Raw genomic sequence first — 17,408 nt, 5'->3', positions numbered from 1 at the left:
AGGGACGGGCGCGGTAACGATTCCTTCAGTTTTACCGTAATTGGTATCTTCGAGTATGTTTTGACTGCGATATTTCGATAAGTAAGAAACTAATCCAAATTTTCGCGAACACTCACAGCCAGAAAAATTGTATCATTTCGGGTACTTGTTGTACCTATGTCTAAATGATTACTTCGGAAATCGCGGTCATCAGTATTTCTCGGTTTTTTTGTTCTCTTTGTCACATAACATATACATGCACAAACGGCGTTCGATGGATCTACATGTATGTATTATCTTACCTAGACGAGTCTAATATTGAGGTACTTAACATAGCGATTACTTAACGCTCTTACTTTTCTCTGAGAATTTGTTTGATCAATTCTGTATGCACAAATCCCATGTTTTTTGTTTTTCACTGACATAATTAACGGAAGAAGGGTTGACGAATGTTCCATTCTTAGAAATGAACTAAACCGAACAGTATGCAAATTCTTTGCGGAATGTGTCGGAAACTTCCAGCCGAATCCCTGACAACAATAGACAACAATTGGAACAAAAGCCCGCAACACGTGAATTGAGCCAATGGAAGGAGGAATTGGTGACGTAAATATACACCAATCACATAACGCTCACAACCCCACAGTTTATTAGTAACGCGCGAAAACACATGGTTACCATCACCGAGTGATCACTTGTTCGATTCGAGCGTGAATCACTCTTGACGTACAGTCGAGTTTTCCAGTATTAGCTTGAAATGGGAATAAACTGTCATCAACTAGGTTTTTCAAAGGAGAGGTATTTTGCAACAAGGCAAGATAATCTATGTTAAACTGTTCGAAACCTAACACCGCCACTTATTTGACTGCAGTATTCTGACCGGAAGGTGCAAGCAGGAGTAATTATTGTACCAAAGTGACTTGGCAGTTCCTTGTAGTATGGATCCTCAACGAAAAAGACTTCAGCACAAGGATACCTTGAACTGGAGGACTCCTCCAAGTATTTCTCCGCCAAGTCCATGCGGACCTTCCTCGCCTCAATCGCCTCCTCCACTGGTAGTGAGAGGCAAGAGTCTTTCGCTAAATAGGGTTGGCGCTCCCGCGCTATTACCAATCCGCGAAACCCCGGCTAAGGAATTATCTAAAAGAGGCCGAAAACAAAGACTTTTGCTCTCCCAAGCAGGGAACCTCGCTTTGAAACGAAGGGAGACGTCTCCAGACTTTAACAAACTTGAAGCTCGACTGAAACCTAAGCGAGGTGAGTTTGTGTTATTAAGTGATACGTTTCCTACTGAAATTGTGCCACCGATCGATTGCGTTCGTTTTAAAAAAACCCAGTACGATCCAACTTAAGTCATTGTGGTGTTTCGACCGCGATTTCATTTAAATAGTCATTCAGATTTCCCATAACAGAGTGACGACTGATATTTTGTGGTTGGGGTGTGATGAATTTACTCCAACAGAGCTTTAAACCAATTTGATCATGCTCACTGTACCATCACGGTATCAGAGCGCCCTTCGGCGCGGCGATTTCATCCAGTCTCATTTACTTTGAAGTGAACTTAAGCTAGTTTGTTAGTGGATCTGTATCAAGACTACATGTACGATATAAGATGTTGGCTTCTGTCACGATTATCAATCAAAGCAGCCCAGGCATACGTGACTTGTTTCATTGCGTGCTGCCGCTCTGGGAATTGTTTTTAATGAGGGAATAAGTAACTTCTCTTAAACAAGAACGAGTCTATTTGTACCTTTGCACCCGTCTCACTGTTGATCGTGTTTTCAAACACAAGTATGCGATCAAAATCCCCCTTCTGTTTCGTTCAACGTTTACCTAACAAACATATTTTTCTCGAAAATCGCTTTATATATTGTGGCCGTATTTACTTGTGGCTCTTTGTTTTATATAAACATTTCACTTGCACAGAGGGTCGAGGTCCAGTTCAATTGACGTTAAGAAAAATTTCGATGAGTTTGCTACAGATACACTAATCTACCGCTCAAGCGACTCTTGAAAAAAAAAAATCTTTTTTGCGGTATGGTTATGTTAAGCTAAGTGATTCGCGGTGTCTGTCCTTCGTGTTTCTTAGAGAGAACCGCTCTTCAAGCTCCAGTGATTCCAAAATCCTCAGACGGACAAAACCGAAGGGTCATGTTTTGAGTTACTAAAAGAAAATAATGCCTTCATGCTATTGAAAAGTTCTTTCGAGGACCGTCTCAACTAAAACCAATACACGTGCATGCCTTTTGCTCTTTCTTTTCGAGAATTCGCCCTTGAACATGCAAAATCGGTTTCAACCATGTCAAAGAGCCTTTAAAATAAAATATCCCGTGACCGAACGGCAATCATTTTGTCATGCAAATCGCAAACATCATGACCAAAACAAGTCGCCTTCTGTTAGAGACAATCTGACCTGGATTGGAACAGACTGCGAAATGGTTGTTTTGAGCATTTTCGTTGATGAATCATTCTGAAGTAACTCAAAAGGCAAGCGGCTCACTAAGATTACACACAGGGAATTAATGTGCAATGAAACAAGTGTATAGAGTCGGTATCATCACTTAGTGTCCACAACCACTTAACGTTTTGGATAAATGAATTCGGGTAGATATCATCTTGAGACTAGGTCTACCTGAACTTCTCCATTTAAGTCGTGATATCGAGCTTGAAAGAAATGCGCATCGAATCAAAAATTAGCGAAATGAGTGCGGTATGTAAATTTTAGTACGTAATATTGCCAAAGGGCACAGACTTATCACTTATCTGCTAAACTGGTTTAGTTGTTCTTATTTTTATGTACCATGTCTCCGGTAGAAAGGTAAAGTAGAGAGAGAATCGTGCGGTTCCATTTTCAAGTCAGGTTTTCAGCTTTTTTGAAAATGTCACCCCGTCTTGGTTAGACTTAATGTAAATAACTTTGTATTCAAAATGAACAACAAAAAAACATATTCTACTAAGATATTACTTATTTTCTTTCACCTTTCCGGTGCCGACCAACCGAGGTTTTTAAGCATGAAAATGCGATTTGTGGTAGACGGCAAAAGGTCACTTTTATCCGAGTGTCTATACAACTGGTACGCATGCTGTGGTGCATGGTTGAACAATCAACAACACCTCTAGTGAATACTGCAGAGCAAACCTCACATTTATATCTCAATTAAAACAACTGATAAATGATTCCAACAATAAAGCACCAGCATTTAATATTAATGAATCATCATTTCCCTGCTGTAAAATCAACATACTCCTTCATCACACAATACTCTGCTAACCAAAAATTTTCAAAGACAGACCTCAATCTAGAATGAGCTGCAAAACTTCAAACTTAGGGCAATATTTTAAGACCTTGTGACATCAATCCAAAATTATGGAATTAATCCAAACGTTTGCAGCTTCTTATTTTGTTGTTCTTTAAGATTTTGCCAAACTTGGAATGCTATTGTTCTAATAATATAAAACCCACCTTTAGTATCATTTAACCACAATCTTTTAACTGTGCACAATCTGACCTAAGAGCTGCCTAGGTAATGAAATAATTGGTTACCAGGAGAAACAGATCCAGCTACTATATAACGTAATTGGAAAGAGTTCATGTTATTATGATATTAACTTAAAATGGAAATCACGTCTCCTGGAAAAGCCAACCACGTTTCATTCAAGTGCCTTTTTCCTGATATTTGCTTGAAAAAAAAAAAAAGTGCCGCTTATCACTGTTGTAAATCGTTAAAGATGATTGAAGCTAAGATTGAATATTAAATATCTTAATGGTTAATCAAGGGACCTTATCTAAAGATAATCACGATCTACATGGTTCAAATCCAATTGCTAAAGTTTAATTGCGAACAAAATATTTTTCAGTTGCCTTTATGGAGTAATAACTGAATAGTATTAGCCTGCATACATCTAGGGATTCAATTCAAACAACATGGCAAGTAGAAAACTAGTTTTCAAATCATCAAATTATTGATCAAAGTGTGAGAAAAGTAACATACCTTATATCAATAACAGGCTTTTTAGTAACAGAAGCCTTGGTTAAAAGGAGACGAGGATAGCCAGACAGTCTGGCTGGATATGTTGCAATGCTAGTTATATGGGTGTACATGGTGATATTAAATGTCTACAGGCAAGGTGCAAAAATATAACAGCTGGTGAAGAGTTTGACATGTTCTGCTTTGTCCCTGTTTTGCAGATGACATGAAAAAGTGTAGAGTATATAGGTTTTGTTTAATAGCAATCCATCATTCGTAGATATGGTAGAATTGTTAGGCTGTCCAGCTCCGATTAAAAGTATGGCTGACCTCTTATTTTAAATTGAAGTATACTTTAAAATAGAACAGTGGTCAGTTCTTCAATATCACACCAAATTTAAGTGTTTTGAAGAAGCCTTTGTGTCATAATTCAGAGGAAGTTACCAAAGTTGATGTATGTCTGGCTTCAATGCAAGGGTGTACTTTTAATTTACTTTGAGAAAGCACCAAATGAGCATGTCATCAATGATAAGCACTATTCCACAAAATGAAAACAATTCTTTAACTTCTGACTAAGTCCTCATAAAGACTTAACCAACAATAGGATAAACTGCAAATGAATAAAGGAGATAAGTTTCTAAAGAAACAGTGTTGCTGCATCAGAGGGGGGTATAACCAGGTGATTTGGTTTATCAATTGAGTTGATAATGTAAATTAGCCATCATAAACAGTTTCTAAAGCTAGTGTTTTGAGTGTTAGCACTTCTTCTTCTTCTTCTAAAAAAACACCAAAATTACCTTCTAGGATTTACTGTTGGCTAAAACTGCATAGATTTTGTAGGACTGATTCTGTGAGTGTAGGTTAACTCATGGTTTGCTTTTATATATGGCAGATCCTTTGCCAATGAGAATGAGTGCATTACCTCAGTCATTCTGTGAGTGTAGGTTAACTCATGGTTTGCTTTTATATATGGCAGGTCCTTTGCCAATGAGAATGAGAGCATTACCTCAGTCATTCTGGCAAGAACCAAAGAACATTCAGAACAGCTCAATGAGCACAGAAGGAACACTATCATCATTACCACCATTATTTCACAATGCCAACAATACAAGTTATGATGTTAGTAAAGTAAGACCAGTGACTCCTCCAGAGGAGAAGTGTTTGCCAAGACCTCCAAAGGAACCAAAACTTGTAATAACTTCTCCACAAGAGCAGCTGTTAAAACTATTTGAGACAGTAGAGGAGGACAAGACTAAGAAATTTGTGATCAGAAGAGGAAGGTCAGTGTTTAAAGCATTTTATTATAATGTAACCTGTTGGTCTGCAGGCTTTTAAAGTTTATGTGACCTATGAGTGCCATGTTATTTCAGAAACTATCTTTTAGATATACCTATCTCAAACAAGTCTTGCAACTGATCAAAATAACTAATCAGATATCTAGCTTATGAGAGAACACATTCAACTAGTATCTGAATGCGCTTTTCTTCTGTTTGTTTTAAATAAATGCAACTCTCATAAAATTTGTCAAGTCCTGCACTGCAGTTTAAGTCATCTGTCACATGAATACTTCCCTTCAACATGGAAAATTTGTTCCTTTGTTGGTAACCCTAAAACTAAAGTTATCTTAGATTGCAAGTTCTTTCAACCCCTTTTTCCTCAATTATAAAATATAATTCTTCACACTTCCTCTGCTATAGATTCCTCACCAAAATACATTTTTCCCTTTGCTCATGGTTTAGATCTATGTGTAACTAAAGCTTTGTGTGGAAAAATTTAAGTTAAAGGGATCTGCAATATTAGTGAATCTGTTTATCACCCTGTGGGGTGTAAATTTTGCCTGGGGAAAAGTGATTCAGCACCTTCAGCTCACCGCAGTCCTCCTGTTTGTGTTCTTTTGTGATACATATTGGTTGCAAATTAAGTACCTACCAGTAAATTGGTTTTAGCCAGAATTTTGAATAATATCAGTCTAAAACTTGACAAATGTAGGCAATGAATTGGTGTTGGTAGGAATTTGAGGTTGTGAAATCCTTTTAATAACTGACCACTATGAATCTTTTTTGTTTCCTTTGATTTTTCATCTAAGGTTAGATATATTCTGTAATCATGGCCAAGTAATGGAAAATTTGTTTTACAGGCAAATACACACTTTGTGGCAAAAAATGTTAAGTACCTCTCCAACTCATGAATACATTAACTATACAGATGTATCAAATTCTTAGGCCTTTCAAAGCTTCTCATCTTTTAGTTTCATAACCATTATGTCTATACTGTTGGTAGTATTTAAAACTTTGCAAGTGACCTTGCTTTCCAATACTCAGCCACTTTTATATTGTCAAGTCATGAAATTGCTCACCATATCATCAATCATGCATAAACAACAAAGCTTTTGTGTGCTCAATAATTTGTCAATTTTTACAACAGATGAGATCTGTAGGTTACCATGCAAACACAGTCTCTTTGCAACTTTTTTCTATTGGTTGAATCATATCATTGACTATCCTGTTAGGAGTTACTTGTTAAGGTTTTTTATCCCACTTCCAATTTGGAGACTGTGTTTGTTATGCACGTGTGTGTAAGAATGAGATCACTGTTGGATCGATATTGCACCAGAGAAAAAGTTTATTCATGAGAAGATATTGAAAATATAAGCAAATTTTTCCGGCACTCCTTGCCCTAAAATGGCATGAAAAGGACAGGAAGCAAGCACTCAATGATTAACCAAGACACCTCACTACAATACTCAAAACAGCAATAGTCGACTTTAGATCAATATCATTAACAAAGATGCTCACAATCAAAATTAACATATGTAACAACTGATTGTGTTTTTGTAAGGTTTCATTCAAACTATGAAACTGACCTTCCTAGATGTCCATAATCATGATGAAGACATGATGCTGACTATGTGAAGTGCCACCTCTATGAAAAATGAGAGACATACCTGAAAAACAATCCTGAATAATTTTAACAGCATTTTAAATCCCATAACACAAGGAAGAATCTCGATTGATGTTGATGCATGAACCTTTACAGTATAACCCACGTTTAATGTTTTTTATGCTAAATTTAGTATCCAAGAACTAAACTTTCCTAGCTGGCTCATGAGAAAAAAGCACAGTGAATGCATCACCCCTAGCAGAATTCTCTGTTTAAACCATGATTAAGCAATGGTAAATTACACACCCACATGTACATGATACATTAAAATCTGTAAACATATGCATATTGTTTTGGCACTGTCTACTTAAAAACAATTGAAAAGTTTTGTGCATTTACATAATTATATACAATCTCAGGGTTACTCCAGAACGGTTTGCAGTTTAATATGAACTTCAGGACAAAGTGATTGTTCAATTTTCATAAACCAACTTAAATGTGAATTTAATTTTAATAAGTCATTATTTTGTAAGTACATTTGACTGATACATTTTATTTGTAAATGGTTAAGTTTAGAAATGTAAATTTTCAATTTTTTTGTCTTGCAGACCTAGAAGAGTACAATCTGATTTAACACCATGCCAACTTCCAAAATTGGAAGAGGACCCATGCATGATGACCAGCCTGGCAGAAAAGTTGTTTCCTCAGCTTTCCCTTGAAAACAACAAGCAGACACCAGGAGCAAACACATCACTCTCTTGTGTGTCAGTCCATGATGGTGACAAGTCTGTAACACTACCTTCCTTGAATGTTGAGCAGAATTACTCTCAGATGTTATCTGAAATTGTGGCTCACTTTTGAAAGTTAACATGGAGAGCTAAGAGAGTGTTAATCAGTTTAGATCACATTAAGATCTGGATTTGGAGCTCATTGTTCAGTTCAGCAAGAAGTAAGGTACCCAAAACTCTTATACAAAAGGTTGACTGACAGTAGACACCTGGAGGGTCTTTTAACAGGGATTCTGATCAATAGTTATAACAGTAGAGAGAGGTATGGGTGCAGTATCCCTGAGGAGTAAACTCGAGAACATTTGGTACTAAAGGAAGTAAAAGAAATTTAAGCTGTATACAAAGATGCTATTTCCATCAACCAAATCCCTACATTTGTGTACCTGAAAGTTTTCACACAGGCAAATCTCTTGTTATATACAGGAAAGTGCTTAATTGATAACAAGGACTGAACATATGGTGTGCTTTTGTAACCATGTTAAACATAACAATGGTTAAAATAGTATATTAAATTTAACTTAGATAAATGGGGACAAATAGTGACCTATTTTTAAATTGCTGAACATCAGGATTCAACTTATTTATTTTCGTGGGAAAAAGACACTGGTAGACTGTCAATACACACCAGCCAAAAGCAATAATTCCTAAACAGTTGAAAAATGATGTCCAACAAATTCTGAGCAGTAGGGTGGTTAACTATATGTATTGAATAAATTTAGTGCTACAATTCCTTAAGGGTTCTTCAAAGTTTGATGAGAAAATCATCCTTTTGTCAGAATAAAAAAAAAGACAATTTGTTTAAGTGATAAGGTAAATATTTCAATCAATTATAATATCCAAAATATCCCATCATGTTCGCTGAGATTGCAAGAACAATACATTCTGAGTTTACAATAACGTAACACAAAACATATACCAGCAATATCCCACATTATGCAATGAGAATAAACAATTCAAGTGAATTGCTTTTGTTCATATCCAATGGATAAAGATTAGCATCAGAGATCTCCTCTGAAAAATTATGAGTGTTCTTCATTTTATTTTGAACAAAAACAAATAGTTATTAGATGACTACATTTATTTTTTACTAAAATTGATGTTCCATATGCTCTTAAGATAAGTTTAATAAGAAGCATTATGTTGCACAAGAAAAAAGAATTTCTACTACTGCCAAACAAATAAAATTTCTCCTGGTGCACTTCAGTCTCTCAATATTAAAGTATAGTAGAACTTTTCTAACTTGATCTCCAAAGGGAAACAAGAAATGGATTGAGTCAGCTGATAGTTAATGCTTGGAAAAATGGGTCAAGGAAAATCAGATCTTGTTCGAGTTACCAAGAGGTTGAGTCAACTGAGTTTGAAATAGTGGGGTTCCCCGTTAATCTTATCATCAATTAATCAGTTACTTTTAAAAGCGTGACTTATTTCGTGCCTTAACCAGATTGATAATTTTTGTTCCATAAGAAAAAGCTATGTTATTAGATTTATTTAAATAATTTCCACTCAAAGGGTTAATGAATTGAAGTTAGTTAACCATGCAAATATTACTAGCTACTCCCAGTGGTGTAAAATGATATATTAGGGTGGGATAGAAGAGTGGGGTGGCTGTAGAAGTTGTTGTATATATAAATATAGTAAATACTACTAAATATGTTTGTAAATAAAGAAATACTCTTCCCTCAATTTCTTGGAAGTAGCTCGTGACTTAAACCTATTTTAATTGTATGCAATTTATGGTATTCTCCCACCCTTTGGGACTGTTGGCTGCATAATAGGTAGATAAGGGAATTTGTTCAAATAGTGCTTTACTGCGAAGGATCGTTCTCATATACGTCTCATAACCGCAGTTCACACATATGTTTCATATGTTTGTTGTTGTTTGATTTATCATCTACGGGTTTATATCGAATTAATTTGATGGCCTGCTCCCAGTTGGCTTGTTAGCTCAATTGGTAGAGCGCTGCACTAGTATCGCAGAGGTCAGTGGTTCGAATCCCGTACAGGCCTGAAATTTTTTTTTTTTTTTTTTTTTTTTTTCAGGTTTGATTTTCACTATTGCTCAAATAGTGCTTTACTGCGAAGGATCGTTCTCATATACGTCTCATAACCGCAGTTCACACATATGTTTCATACGTTTGTTGTAGGTAGATGTTCTGGTAAAACGTGAGATCAGCTAGTGTTTAAAAATGGTATCTCTATTTTCAATTACCCGGTATTCTAAAATAGGTGGGAAAGAGTAAATTACTCCACCGTTGGAATCTCAAATGAAAAAGTACAAATTGCCCCACCACAATGCATTACAACCCATGAATATTTTCAAATTTAAACTACTCAGAAAATTGAAAAAAAGTTTTGAATTTTGATGGAAAGAGTTAAACCAGCTTCACCGAATAGACTCATATCTTTGAACTACCTGGAGTAAGCTTAATGAACTCTTGCTATACCAAATAACGAAGTATTAAATGAGAGTGTAATTTCCCAGAGCAGAAATCCTTATTTAATTTATATTAAAGAGGAAATGTTTACTTACCAAACAAACATATTTTAATAAACATTGATCAAGGTTAAGTACTGAGGAGGACAAGTACTATTATTGACTTGTTTGCCTAGTTGTTTTCTGTTGGAGTTCAAAAGATAAGGGAATTTGTTACTCACAGAGGAAAATGCAATTGATCTCAAACCCGAATGATCACACATTTTTTAGCTGAGATCGACATTCGTTCAACTAATCCTGCAAACCTATCTTTCCTAAAGTTTAAAAAAATGTGACCATTAGAAAACCTTACAAAAATGATTTACTAACCTGCGCTTCCCCACAAAGCCAGCGCTCACATCGGCATTAAACGATCAGTAAACTGGTAAACAAATTTCTTCCTTCGGTATCTGACCTTTTCTACTCGCTAAACTAATCCGCACTCTTATTGGCCAATTGATATTACAGTTAATGTGATTGGCTAGTTTATGATCTCGCGGCGGGAACGTTAACTCTTGGCGCTGTTTAATTTTACCTGTTTTGTTTTGACATGCATGAAAGCTCTCTTTATCCTCGCTGCAAAATAATAGAAATGAGCTTTGAACATTCCTAAGAAATACCCTTTGATAAGTTTTCTCTGTGTGTCAAGACCGAATGAACTGCAAGCGATGGGTAGGGCACTGGCAAAACTTGAAAATTGACAGTAAGAGAGATAAAATGGACTAAATTACTGATCTGCGCAACCGTCAGCTTTTATTTCCAAAATATGTTAAATATTTTACTCTATAAACTTGAAAATATCTGGAGCATTCTACGATCAATGGTTTTGAAATACATCCTTGAAATCGACAATCTGCCTGATGCCATTTGGGAATCAAAGTTCTGATTGATCTAGAGCGAGGACAACCTCACAGTGAGTTACGACAGCTTTTTTTCTCAGTACCACTGATTTGGAAATATTTCGGTCCTCGGTGATCTGCTCTTGATCTCTGGAGATCTTTATCACTTTTGTGGTCCGATTCTTTACTTTTTCCGCAGGTACATTGTTATTCCTTAAGAGAAAAAGACGGCGATCACCGCGGAAGGCGACTGGCAGAGTACAGTGACATACCTAATCATGGCATTACAGAACAGAAATGAGACCAATGAACCAAAAATAGGGATTAAACACCTGCACTGAATACAGAGTGCGTCAATGTTGCGGTTTCGTGTTCTCTAAATAGCATGTAGGTCTGCAAATTGAGAAAACTACATCTCTGGGTGGACTTGTAAGGCGAGGCTTCAACGAGACCACGTAAACGAGTATGAAAATACACTAAGGCTAGGTTTACACTGGAGGAGAGTTTTCCGGATTCGTAAATGTTTCCGGATTCATCAATTTTGGAGTATTCGGATTCGTAGGCGTTTACACTGAAAGGATGTTCGGATTCCTGACCGTTTACACACGACGACAACTCCGGTTTTTTTTTCTGATTTTCTCTCAAGTAGGGACCTAAGACCTTCACAAAGTTCCATAAAGGTAGGGTGGGACATTCTAAAATTTTCTCTCCACTCGCTAGCTACCGTGACATTTCCCATCATATTGTCCCACCAGGCACTTGTTCGACCTGGCCTAACCCAAAACCGTCTCGGTCTTCGATCCTGCCATCTACGTCGTCGGCGATTAAGTGTGGCTGACGTTAAACTTCCTTGCAATAATAATTTGCGTTTCCTCAGAAATACTGTGGTACACATGATAAAATTTATCGCCTGAACCTGCAACAAGATTAGGCAACCGGAGACCGCCAGCAATGTTAGCACCAGACCTCCATCTTGGTTTCACCGCAAACTCAAAAGATTGAAGGCGGAAATAATATCCGGATTCGAGAAAAAAAGCGGTTACACGACAAAACTTTCCGGATTCAAAAGTTATCGGATTCAAAGTTCACACTTTAAATTCCGGATTCAAAATCTCCGGAGACACGACCAAACCGGGGAGTTTTTATTTCGGATTCGTCCACTTTCGTGTAAACGGCAACATCAATCCGGTACTAAAACGTTTCGGATTCATCATGAATCCGGAACAATTTGCTCTAGTGTAAACCTTGTCTAAATTCCAGAAAAAAGGTAATGGGCGAAATAAGCTAAAGTATTTTGACTGTAAAGAAGCTAATGTAATGAAGATGAGACCTAATTCTTGTTTTGGGCTTCAGGTTGCTTTTTCACAAGTTTTTCTCGCATCAAACTTTCGAAATTCAAAAATCGAGTAAAACTCCTTTTGGAGTTGAGAAAAGTGTTACCTCAATGATTCACCGTGACGAAAAGTTTTCAGAGCAAAGCACCGTGGTTGAAGATCATATCAAAACTGCATGCTTTGCGGCGATTAATAAGGCGGAAATCATTAAAGACTAGCTATAGAAGTCGCGATTTAGCAAGAGGAAAATAATTCATATCAGATCAGAGACTACTAAAGTTAACGGAGATATACGTTGTTTCAAGACGAGGAGAGACTGCAAACGCAACAAATTTCCTCGGTTTTTCACACGTGGAATATTTCTTGTGTTTAATAGCCGTGGAATCATTTGCCATGCCGCTTCACAAGTGTTGGAAGGTTCAGGATGCTCCTTGCACTAGTTAAGGGCTCTTAGGAGTATTTCAGCTTGTGGAGTAGTTTGCGATGAATAAAATATAAAACATGATTGGTCATTTAGCCAAATTATGCAGTTAATAATACAACTCAGGGCTCTACACTAAGCCTCTTTTCAAAGCTACTATTTGGCAACCCAACAATCATAAATAGGTGGCCAGAAAAAAATCGAGCGAGCAATCGTTTTTGGTGGTTTGGGCGAATCCTCAATTCAAAGTTTAATACTCGAAAAACTGTGAGATAAAGACAAATTTCCTTAAAGAAGTCAGATACATTATAATTTAGGAAAATTTTCTCTCAGATTCCCTTTTGGTCATAAACACTGAGTAATAACAAAATTGCAGCTCGCCTTGTTACCACCGATCAAAAGTCGCCAAATTGGCTTCTTTATCCACAGGCAGCCCAAGCTCACTACTAGAAAAGCAGACGTGACTCTTACCGTGTTGCGCAACGTTTTATATTTATAAAGGTTTGTATGGGTTGTTATACGCCTGCCTTGATCATATAGCAGGGTACTGTTGGGGTTTGATCCCGTTTCGTTACTGTCCTTTAAAATGTCATTTGCCAAAGTGTCAACACCCCTCTAGCTCGGTTTAGCAGAACTTTAACTCCGTGGAGTTGAAGAAGAAATAAAAACGGGGGGGGGGGGTGACAACTCTAACAAACGATGTTTTGGGTCATCCTCGGTGTAAAAACCTGAGAGGTTTTCTTTGTTTCACGAGGTATTGTTTTGCTGTACGCTATTGTTTATGTTTTGTTGTCTTTGTTTTACGTCACTCGTGAGCCTCACAGGTTTTTACACCGAGGATGAGCCATGTCCATGGGTGGATAGAAATAAGCAAATCACAATAACTTACTGTTTCATCCATTTCAGAGCAGTTATTGATTTTCAATATTATAACTTGACTTTCAAGGCACTGCATTTGTTTGGTTGACAAGTTTGGAATATCAGAAACCATGTTAATTTAAATTTATAGACTTGATAAAAGTTTTATACAAGAGGACGTCTGCATGAAAAATATTAGTTTTTTCCCAATTTTGTCAAAACAAGAAAATTAATTACTTTGTTTGGAATTTTGAGAAATTGATTTTTATTGTTACATTTTCCCAGAAAACAATGTGCTACTTAATCTGCCAACACTCCTTGTGATACTAATGTTCATTAACAGCGTAGCTTTATTTAAATGCCCGAAATGATAAGAATTTGAAAAACGTGGATTATTAATCAGTTCGATTTTTTTCTCTTTTTTTCTCAAAAGCTGAAAGCATTTCTCCCTGTAGAAACTTTAAACAATATTTCATCTGCCAAAATTATCAAAAACTTATTCCTGTTTGCAGGCTACGGTGTTCATATTCAGTAGAGAAGTACAGTGCTATGACATTGTTTATGTGCATATTATTGTTGCCTTATTACAACATGAACTGTTAAAAAAATTATCGATAAATAAAGTTGTGTTTAAAAAGAAAACACGCCTAAGAACCAAGTATTATTTGGTGTGACTGCACACCAATGCAAAACTTTTCCTTTGTCCTAACATTTACTCACCATCTCAATGGAAAAATACCTTCACTAAAAATTATTATATATGCCAAGCTTCTGATAAGGAAAAGATCAGGGTAAGTAGTCACTCACAAAGGACAACACTTTTAAGAAACTGTCTAAACCATAACAGTCATTTTCATCCAAGAGACTGACTAAAATCTTGAGTCTCTCCAGGTCAATTTCTTGTATGGGACATGGAATGGAGGGAGCATCCACTCCATCTATAAGCCCATCCCACTCTTCTCGTGGCAAAGGGCCACCCCAGTCACTTCCATATGAGCAGTTCTGTGATAAAAAGAATCCATAACTACTTTTATTTTATTGATACACTACACTCCCTTGGTCTTGTCATTCAAGATGGGTGCAAAGCTTGCCAACCTAAGTAGAGCCTGTGTGATGAAAAGCACCAGAGAACCCACACTGCACTCTCCCAGATTAAAATGGTTGAATAAAGATGCCACATCCATCTCTCTTAGGGACTAGTCATAATTAGGACAGGAGGGGGTGGGCTACATTTAATGTGTCTTCTTGAAATTCCATTTTTCTGACCTACCCCCTCCTGCACTTTAGGACAAACCCCTTCTTTACAGAAGGAGAGGGTGACATATAATCTTCCTGCTAGGTACTGCTATACATGAGGTGAATAATTCAAGAGTAAACGCTGGACAAAACCTCCCTGTTTAATACCCTGGAGGAGAATTCCAAAAAAATTCACCTTAAAAAAAAAAATTTTGAAAAGTAAAATGTTATTACTGTTTGAAGTGGTTCCTTTTCTGTTTTCACTCTGCTGCAAAACAGATGAGTTGAATAAGCAAATTGGATTTTTTTTTCTGGCAAGCTGAAAAAAGTGGTAAATGTACTTTTGATTACTTTAAAAACAATTATTAGTAAATTCCCTATGGAATACAAATAAATTGGTTGTGCTGTATACTGTACAACATTGACAGAATTTTAGTTGCCTGGATGAAATTCTTATATGTACTTGTCTAATGAACAAATCAAACCCTGAACAACACCTCATCAAATACTTCTTGTGCTACTACAAGATCAGAATCCAGAGCTGCAATGGTGTTGATTTCCAGCTGATGTAACTCCATGCCTGTTCCATGCAGCCACAAAGCCAGCCAAATCTCTGTTTATATGAGGGATGAACACATCATGTAAACAAAACATGTGCACACCATTGTCTGGATCTAAAACATGGCAGCCTTCCATGTGATAGAAAAAATTGTAATATAAGAATGTAACTTGATAGTAGACATCCCTCCAAAGTCTCTCAATCTGTTGGTTATGTACACTTTTCCCAGTAATCATGCTACCCCTTCCTGGGCCTCTTTGTGGATTGGAAAGCATAAAGAGTGATACTTCAGTGTTTTCTCCACCCTTGTCACTTCTAACTCTTGATGGTAATCCATATTCTGCAACTGCCTCATTGAATAACTCCAAAACAGTACTTGCTTGGTTGTTTCCAGAGCACCTCAAATAAACAGGAATTCTTGAAAAACCATCAACTCCACCATGAATTACCAATTTCCACCTGTTATTTAAGACAGTTAAGAGCATCATTGATATTTCCTAAAGTTCCTAAATTAACAGTTATACTGCATGGAAACAAAACAAAACAATCACGCTCAGTGTGCCAATCTGGTCCATCCTGGAAAGGACACAGGTATGATAAAAACTTGCAGACGTCAAAATTAATGTGAGATACCATTTGTAGAGGAAACACACGACTTAAATAAAATCATTTCCGGTGTGAAAGGAGACGAAGTTATCAAATTACACATCCATTTGCACTTTAATACCTTTAATCCACAGCAAGCCGGCTTCAAGCATAACAAGTTACAGCGATTGAAGTTGTTCCCTTTGAACATACAAGCAGTAGAAAGTTCTGCAACTGTGACAGAATGCTAGATCTTACAGGGCATAACCAAATTGGATCACACCAATTTTACTAAGAGACATTACATACCTCACAAGTTTATGATTCCCACCTATATGCCACAGAGCATTGGGACAAGGCACATCGTACTACCTTCGTTCTGTGACCAGAAACAATCGCAACACGGAACCACATGGGTCTACACGTTGCATGCTTGCTCTTACTCTCAACTGCTTCACCTAAGTCCAAGAGCTCTTAGGTGCACAAGCATCATTCTGTACCCAGAATTGGGATATTGAACCAATAAATTGCTTATAGTTGCGTCCAATGTAGCATCATCAACATTGCTGAAACTTCCACTTGATTCTATGCCAAATTCTACAGCGCGCCTTCGTACATGTTCAGTTCTCTCAGAAACTCCTAGCATGGTGGCCATTTGAACTGCTTTTAAACTGTTTTCGAACATACTCGGGGGTGATTCGGAACTTAGGACAGCCTTTTCCTTCAGTGTTCTATATCGAACTGAAAACAAATAGAAGGGTAATAGGTTGTTGAACTGAACAACAAGTCCACCGTGAGTTTCAGTTTCTCAACGGTAGATTCCGCAACAGTACCCAATGAGCACAGACGGACAGCGTGGTGATACAATGTATTTGCACGAGTCTGTGAGGTATCACCTCTGTAATAGTCTATGCTGTCATGATTATTGAAAAGATTCAGTAGGCTGGGGATTCCACTCGTGCCGAAGACACCTCTCTAGCATCGGCCTCCATCTTTGAAAAATCAATGGCTTGGTCGCCACTCCCTCACCCAAGCCAAAGGGACCGTTGGGTCCCAGTCTTTTATGAATGATGAGTGTCGACATGAAAGTTGAATTGATAATAATCATCGTCTGGAACGCATGTAGAAGTTCGGTTCGAGTGACGAATGTTAGCGTGAACGACGAGTTGTCTTGAATATTGAATGTTCGCTTGAATGTTAAACGTTTCCGTATGAATGTTCAATGTCGATCTGGGTCCTACATTGAACCAATAATGAAGCTTTGAACAACGAATGTCGATGTATATTTTTGTCCGTAAATACGCGCCATAAGTCCATAACTGTGTGCCCACCCAGTAGGGTGCGTTTCTGATTGGTTTGTGTAAACCACAAGCCGCGGCGCTGCACTCGCTGTTTGAATATTTTCATTTACAGATTTCATGCCTAACTTACCGAGTTTAACGTAAATAAAAACAGGAATTAAAAATTCCTTCCATGTCCCGATTTTTT

At 37.2% G+C, this 17,408-nt stretch overlaps 2 protein-coding genes and 1 long non-coding RNA gene across 3 annotated transcripts in view; 1 reads left to right on the top strand and 2 right to left on the bottom strand.

Moving 5' to 3' along the window:
- The window catches only part of LOC111321492 (inhibitor of growth protein 5), a 29,660-nt gene extending 19,192 nt beyond the window's left edge, over positions 1–10,468 (bottom strand). Inside the window, exons 1-3 of the mRNA XM_022924384.2 lie at positions 10,419–10,468; positions 10,146–10,232; positions 6,811–6,869 (exon numbers count right to left, since the gene is read on the bottom strand). The gene's annotated coding sequence lies outside the window, so the exon portion shown is untranslated. The remainder of the gene's footprint in view (positions 1–6,810; positions 6,870–10,145; positions 10,233–10,418) is intronic.
- LOC111321491 (uncharacterized) lies at positions 630–9,298 on the top strand. Its single transcript, XM_022924383.2, has 3 exons — positions 630–1,236; positions 4,924–5,227; positions 7,436–9,298. Exons 1-3 carry the CDS (start codon positions 918–920, stop codon positions 7,686–7,688), a joined length of 876 nt encoding a protein of 291 aa, XP_022780118.1. The 5' UTR covers positions 630–917; the 3' UTR covers positions 7,689–9,298.
- A 3,309-nt stretch (positions 10,469–13,777) lies between the features above and the next one.
- LOC111321485 (uncharacterized) lies at positions 13,778–16,993 on the bottom strand. Its single transcript, XR_015990619.1, has 3 exons — positions 16,230–16,993; positions 15,274–15,794; positions 13,778–14,542 (listed from the first exon to the last, which is right to left on the bottom strand). It is a non-coding gene; the product is annotated as an uncharacterized LOC111321485 (long non-coding RNA).
- Positions 16,994–17,408: the final 415 nt, after the last annotated feature.

This window comes from Stylophora pistillata, chromosome 8 (assembly GCF_964205215.1).
Source record: "Stylophora pistillata chromosome 8, jaStyPist1.2, whole genome shotgun sequence".
NCBI lineage: Eukaryota > Metazoa > Cnidaria > Anthozoa > Scleractinia > Pocilloporidae > Stylophora > Stylophora pistillata.
This window is presented reverse-complemented; position numbering and strand designations above follow the sequence as displayed.

What these genes read in the sequence shown, in the direction of transcription:
- LOC111321491 (XM_022924383.2), top strand. Translation starts at nt 918, where the DNA reads ATGGATCCTCAACGAAAAAGACTTCAGCACAAGGATACCTTGAACTGG. An exon ending in TCGACTGAAACCTAAGCGAG is followed by an intron (nt 1,237 to 4,923) that starts GTGAGTTTGTGT and finishes TATATATGGCAG; the next exon opens with GTCCTTTGCCAATGAGAATG. An exon ending in TTTGTGATCAGAAGAGGAAG is followed by an intron (nt 5,228 to 7,435) that starts GTCAGTGTTTAA and finishes TTTGTCTTGCAG; the next exon opens with ACCTAGAAGAGTACAATCTG.